This window comes from Mus pahari, chromosome 23 (assembly GCF_900095145.1).
Source record: "Mus pahari chromosome 23, PAHARI_EIJ_v1.1, whole genome shotgun sequence".
Classification (NCBI taxonomy): Eukaryota; Metazoa; Chordata; class Mammalia; order Rodentia; family Muridae; genus Mus; species Mus pahari.
In genome coordinates, this window is record NC_034612.1 from 11151730 (window position 1) to 11158742 (window position 7013).

General features: G+C 48.0%; 1 protein-coding gene and 1 non-coding gene across 2 annotated transcripts in view; both read left to right on the top strand.

Annotated features, from left to right (window-relative positions):
* Window positions 1-3378: 3378 nt before the first annotated feature.
* The window catches only part of Rpl6 (ribosomal protein L6), a 3966-nt gene continuing 331 nt past the window's right edge, over window positions 3379-7013 (top strand). Inside the window, exons 1-6 of the mRNA XM_029533864.1 lie at window positions 3379-3431; window positions 4307-4561; window positions 4655-4753; window positions 5377-5520; window positions 5864-5912; window positions 6920-7011. Coding sequence (XP_029389724.1) covers window positions 4307-4561; window positions 4655-4753; window positions 5377-5520; window positions 5864-5912; window positions 6920-7011 — 639 coding nt within the window. The 5' untranslated portion in view covers window positions 3379-3431. The remainder of the gene's footprint in view (window positions 3432-4306; window positions 4562-4654; window positions 4754-5376; window positions 5521-5863; window positions 5913-6919; window positions 7012-7013) is intronic.
* Window positions 3892-4025, top strand: LOC115063113. The gene has a single exon (XR_003842993.1). It is a non-coding gene; the product is annotated as a small nucleolar RNA SNORA42/SNORA80 family (small nucleolar RNA).

Here is a 7013-nt window from a genome sequence, read left to right on the forward strand (position 1 = left end):
AGACTAGGTCTCACGGTGTTGCCCAGGTTGACTTTGAACTTACTGTGTAGCCAGCCAGGCTGGCCTTAACTTCTGAGCCTCCTGCTCTAGCCTCCTAACAACAGGCCAGTGTTTCCTTTGTTGTTTTGCTTTGTTTTGAGGATTTTTTTTTCAAACTAGGGTTTTTCTGTGTAGCCCTGGTTTTTCTGGAACTTGCTCTGTAGAACAGACTGGCCTTGAACTCAGGAATCCACCTACCTCTGCCTCCTGAGTGTTGGGATTAATGGCAGGCTCCACCACCGCTGGGCTTTCTCCTCCAGTGTTAATAGCTTGTTGTGTTCACTGCCACAGTTTTCTCTATACCCATAGAAACACATTCCCCAACATGCAAATTTGTAACAGGTATAATAAACACAGATCCCTACCTACACCCAAAGTGTATAATATATTAGGATTTTTTTACTTTATTTCATTATTATTATTATTATTATTATTATTATTATTATTATTAGAGACAGTTACACAAATGATAAAATGGATAAATACTAAAAAGAAAAGTAAAAAAAGGTACTTACTGGGTGTGGTAGTTCACATGTTCAATCCCAGCATTTGGGAGGCAGGGGCAGGAGGATCTCTGGGAGTTTGAGGCCAGCCTGGTCCATACAGAGCTCTCTGAGACAGCCAGAGCTGAACAGTGAGACCATGTTTCAAAAGTTAGGAGCAAGAACTGAATACATTTTACCTTATGATCATGAATTCTGCAATACCACATCCAAACACAAGAGGGGGCTCAGTTATGTGTTTACTTCAGTATCAGATCATTTAACAAGCCGACCAGGTGTGAAAGACTCTGATTTCGTCAGACTTTTTTTTTTTTTTTTTTCAAAGACAGGGTTTCTCTGTGTAGCCCTAGATATCCTGGAACTCACTCTGTAGACCAGGCTGGCCTTGAACCCAGAAACCCGCCTGCCTCTGCCTCCCAAGTGCTGGGATTAAAGGCGTGTGCATGAGACCCTAGACAACTGTTCTAGCACGAGTCACTAATGGAGCCTGTTCTCTGTCCCCAGCTTTGGGAGGCTGGAGTGAGCCACTCTGTACTTGACTGTGATTTTTTTTTTTTTTTTTTTTTTTTTTTTTTTTGTTTTTCGAGACAGGGTTTCTTTGTGTAGCCCTGGCTGTCCTGGAACTCACTCTGCAGACCAGGCTGGCCTCGAACTCAGAAATCTGCCTGCCTCTGCTTCCCGAGTGCTGGGATAGCAACAAAGACCAAGAAGTACTTTCCTCTGGAAACTGAATGGATATCGGGGCTGAAAGGCTAGGCTCCCTGAACTGTCACAAACACCTGCATACACATGCATACATCTTACACACACACACACACACACACACACACACACTAACTGGCTAGCTAAATAATAGAATATTTAAGATTCTTCTTAAGACTCTGCTTGGACAGTAAATGAGCCTCGCTGTCATAAAATTCAACAACTGATAATCAGACTGGAGCTGGGCCTGGTACAGCATGCCTTTGATCTTGGTACTTGATGGGCAGAGGCTTCATTCACGTCCAGCCTGGTCTATACAGAGAGATGCTGTCTTGAAAAGCCGGAAGTGGGGCTGAAGAAATGGCTCAGTGGTTAAGAGCACTGGCTGTTCTTCCAGAGGTCCTGAGTTCAATTCCCAGCAACCACATGGTGGCTCACAACTATTTATAGCAGGATCTGACGCCCTCTTCTGGCATATAGGTATATATGCAGATAGAGCACTCATACATTAAACAAATAATTCAAAAAGAAAAACCAGTAGGCCTGGGGAAGCAAGAGAGAATCAGATGGTACTCTAAGGTCTTCACAGCGCTCTGTTTTCTGTGGTCTTCAGTGGCGTGAGGTCTTTAGAGGCAGCCCACCACTCCCTTTTTCATCTTTAACCAGAGCCAGAGAAGCAAAGAGATTCCTGGAGACTCAACCATGAAGAGGGGGTTTGGAGCTGAATAAATCACAGTGAAGGGCCACAGACATGGCTCCAAGGGTCAAGGTGCTTGCTACAAAGTTCTGAGTTCTGTCCCTAGGACCCACATTGTGGAACTACAAAATTGGTCCCCGTAAGTTGTCCTCAGACCTCTAACCAAACAACACACACATATACACACACACACACACACACACACACACACAGAGAGAGAGAGAGAGAGAGAGAGAGAGAGAGAGAGAGCCAAAGCCAAGCGAAAAGCTCCTACCACTAGCAACAGGCAACAGACAAGTAGAAGACAATAGAAATCGTGTGTACATGTCATTCTAAGCACTATGAGGTAGAGGATAATTGTTATATGCAGGGCTTGTGATGACCTAAGTCCTCTTATGATGACGACTGATCTCAAGACCTCATGTAGTAGAGAGAGCCGATGTCCCCAAGTTGTCCACTGACTTCCATCTGTGTGCCGGGGCATGCATCCACCTCCTACCTCCACATGCTCACATAAGCATACTCATAAAATAAAATGTAAGCCGGGCGTGGTGGCGAACTCCTTTAATCCCAGCACTCGGGAGGCAGAGGCAGGCGGATTTCTGAGTTCGAGGCCAGCCTGGTCTACAAACTGAGTTCCAGGACAGCCAGGGCTACACAGAGAAACCCTGTCTCAGAAAACCAAAAAAAAAAAAAAAAAAAGTAATACAAACAAAAAAAAGTTGTGGGTTTTTTTTGTTTTTTGTTTTTGTTTTTGTTTTTTTATTTTGTTTTGGGGGCAGGGTTTGTTTGCATAGCCTTGGCTCTCCTAGAACTAGCTTTGTAGACCAGGCTGACCTCGTCGAACTCACAGAGATCTACCGGAATCTGCCTCCCTAGTGCTGGGATTGAAGGGGTGTGGCACCACTGTAGAGTGTTTTTATTTTGTTTTGTTTTAAGATTTGCTTATTTTATGTATACACTATTTATTTTATTTATTTTATGAGTACACTACACTAGCTGTCTTCAGACATACCAGAAGAGGGCATTGGATCCCATTTCAGATGGTTGTGAGCCACCATGTGGTTGCTGGGAATTGAACTCTGGATCTCTGTAAGAGCAGTCAGTGCTCTTAACCACTGAGCCATCTCTCCAGCCACACTGTCGGACTTTAACTTTTAGTTTTTAATTATCGTTTTGATTGTGTGCGCCCACGGAGGTTAGATAGAAGATAACTCTGTAAAGTCCTTTCTTCCACCACATGAGTCGCAAGGCTAAAACTCTGTTCATCATTTTAGGAGAACGCGCTTTTATTCGCTCAGCCATCTCAGCAGCAGGGGGTTTGGGGGGGGAGAGAATTTCCCAAGTCAGGACTCGGTTGTAATGCCACGGTGTAAGAAAAACTACATTTCCCATGATGTCTCAGACAGGAAGGAAGTGATCTCGGCCACCACCCGTCATTGCTTATAGACCGGAAGCCGCTGCCTTAGTTCTCTTTCCCATCTTGCAAGGTAGGGATGGCGGGCGTCTGTGTGGCAGCCGCTCTCGGGACCCTAATCCTCGTCCATCCGAAGTTGGGGGACGTCCGGGGGCCACGAGCCAGGGCCGCCTCTGGTCGGGGTCACTCGCCAGGTCTCTCGGGGGCTTCATTTCTGTCGGCGTGGGTTGGCGGGGGGGAGAAGAGCGACCGTAGCGTCGGAGACGATCGCTGGGCCCTGCCGGCTGCCGTCGCCTGGGGAGGGTTGGACGGCCTGTGCGGCGACATGCGACCCTGCAGTCGGGGTTCCAGAACCCTCTGCCGAGCCCGCCTTGGCCACGTTGGGCTTCGCCACTGAAGGTGGGGAACCGCGTCCCCGGGAGACGTCCGGAGAGCACCACTGTGGGGGGCTACTTTGGCCGAGCTGGGACCGTCGTGGTGGCTTCGCGACCTAGGGCGACTCCAGAGGGAGGCCTCGGGAGTTCCGTGCTGGTGCATGGGTTTGGATTTATGGCAGGCCCGTTCCCCTGGGCCTGTCATAGTGTCCCGTGCTAGAGCAACCCGTGGCCCCGAACCATTGCCTGGCCTCTGTCTGTAGGCTGCTGGCACTGAAGTGGGTCGCACAGTTAAGTCTTCGAGGTCGCACCGAAGAGCCTCGAGGTTCTGGGCTTCCTTGTCTGTGTAGACGCTACCAAAGATGCTCTTTGATTTTCCTGATTTACAAAAACGGAAGAATAAGATAAGGAACCACAAAAGTTTTTTTTTAGATAGAAAAAAAGAAAACCCCAATGGCACTAGGTACTTACCCTGTGTTTGGAAGGAAGAGGCGTTGCATGCGGCAGAGGACGGTTTAGATGCCAGCTTGTTGACAAATGGCTGAGGAAATGCCTTTACTGTTTGTATCCCTAGATGGCGGGTGAAAAGGCGCCTGATAAAAAGGAGAAGAAACCTGCAGCCAAGAAGGCTGGCGGTGACGCTGCTGCCTCCCGTCCCCGGGCCGCAGTAGCCAAAAAGGGTCGCCCTAAGGTTAAAAAGCCCAAGAAGCCCAAGCGCCATTGCAGCCGAAACCCTGTCCTGGTGAGAGGAATTGGCAGGTACTCCAGGTCTGCTATGTACTCCAGGAAGGCCTTGTACAAAAGGAAATACTCCGCTGCCAAGACCAAGGTAGGAGAGGGGAGGGATGGCCCACCACGATGCCTTATTCCTGCGGTGGAGGTCGCCTGCCAGGATCCTGGATTGATGGGTTTGTCTTGGTAGGTTGAGAAGAAGAAAAAGGAGAAGGTCCTTGCTACTGTCACCAAAACTGTTGGTGGAGACAAGAACGGTGGCACCCGGGTGGTGAAGCTTCGGAAAATGGTGAGTATTGGAAAATGAGTATTTAACAAACTTGTGGTACTGATGCCTACAGTTTTCCTTCTTAAAAAAAAAAAAAAAATGGGTGTGTTCCTTCTGCTGAGGTAGAAGAGGTATGCCATTGCTTTTGTACCTTTGCCTCCAGTAGCCTGGACTGGTATGAAACTCCCTTCTGTCCCACCTTCCCCCTCTTTGGCTGTGACCTTAACTCTGAAGAAGTGTGTTAGAGTTCCAAGCCCCAAGGAAAGCTTGGGAATGGGTGAAGAGATGCCCTGGGGTAAGGGGACAATGCTGTTCCCTGCCAACTTGAACTCCCAAGGGTAACTCAGTGGCACCTGTACTCAAGGGACACATACAAACAGCATTCCTGTAGTCCCAGCCCTCAGGGGCAAAGGCAGGCTGGTATCAGTGTTCTAGGCCACCTAGAGAAGCCCTGTCTCAGAAAAGCAAAACAAGCCAAACACTTACAGGTTGGAGTGTCTGTCTCTGGTGTACGTGAGGTTCCTTTCCGTGCTGTTAGTGGGGCTTGATTGACTCTTGGGGTTCTCAAGGCTGTGTCTCTGAATGCGGCTCTGGTGGGCTGGGCTGAGCAGATAGCTCAAGTGTGGTGCACGTGCTCTCTCCAGCCTAGGTATTATCCCACCGAAGATGTGCCTCGGAAGCTGCTGAGCCATGGCAAGAAGCCCTTCAGCCAGCACGTGAGAAGGCTGCGCTCCAGCATCACTCCTGGGACTGTCCTGATCATCCTCACAGGGCGCCACCGGGGCAAGGTGAGGACTGTCCCCAGGGCCTGGACTGGGGGTGCAGCAGAGCCTGGTCCTCCAATGCCTGGTGCATCCTGATTTTCTATGTACCGTATTTTCTTGTTCTCTGTAACAAGTTTGACCCCTGAGTAAATGCTGTGTTTGGGTGCTGTTATGAATGCCATAGAGTCTTGTTTCTGTCCCACCAGTGCTAAGGCTAAAGGCGTGTATCACCTCACCTTTCCTTTTGACAAGGTCTCTTGTAGCCCAGTCTAGACTTGAACCTGAGCAAGTGCCGGATGCGTCTGCTTGTTCTTTGGTAACTCGGGATAGGGTTTGATTAAGTGTCCTTTCTCTGTTTGACTTCCAGAGGGTGGTCTTTTTGAAGCAGCTGGCCAGCGGTTTGCTACTTGTGACTGGTAAGGAAATCCTTGGTCTTTTTTGTTTTGACAGGATGTCACAGCCCAGGGTAACCTTGAACTCTTTCCCTTCTCATACTATTACTAATGCTACATGATAAATGGTAGTTAGATAAGTGTACAGTGATGTTCCCATCTAACACAGCTTGCTTAAGTTTAGCAGATATATTCATCTTGAGTGGACTATATACTTCTTAAACCATCCCTCCTGGTTTTATATAGGATGACCCCATGTCTACCCAGATTTCCTGGTAAACCTGGGTATGGTATGGTTTCATTAAGGACCAAGATCACAGAGCACCACCCAGGTGCATATCACCTGCTCTGTGATATGATCAGGTCTTGTGTAGACCAGACTGGCCTCAGACCTGCAGCACTCTGTACCCTGAAATTTAGATTCATCCCTGCTCCCCTTAAGTTTTGGAGGTCAGAGGACAACTCGGGCCTTCCTGTCTTGCTGACTGACCATCCCTATTTTATTTTTCTGTAGCAGTCAAGGGTTTAATTTCAGCAAGAATATTTTTTATACTGGCCTGATATGCTTGAGAGCCTGACTCTGATCCCTGAGACCTGTCTAATGAAAGGAGAAAGGGGGTTGTACCTATGCAGAACGCCCCAAGCACAGCACTGAGGAGGCGGATCTCAAGGATAAGTGGTTCAGCCAGCCTCTGTAAAAGATGCTCCTCTTCTCACTTGGGTCCCTTGAGAAACCCTGGAGATCTTGGAGTGGGTGGCAAGGGTTTTTCCCCCCAAGATTAGTTGTGAGCACTCGGGGTACTGGGAATGTAAAAAGGGTCCAAAAGTGACCTCATACTGAAACTAAACCATCTCTGCCCCATTTAATTTTTTTGTTTGCGACAAATCGAAAGGACTTGGGTCAGTATGTAGACCAGACTGGCCTCAAACTCAAGAGAATCTACCTTCCTCTGCTGCTGAAATTAACAGACATGCCCAGACCAAATCCTAACTTTTTGATGTTCTTATTCAAATTTGTATTTTTCCTATAGGACCTCTAGTCATCAACAGAGTTCCTCTGCGCAGAACACACCAGAAGTTTGTCATTGCCACCTCTACAAAAGTTGATATCAGCGGTGTTAAAAT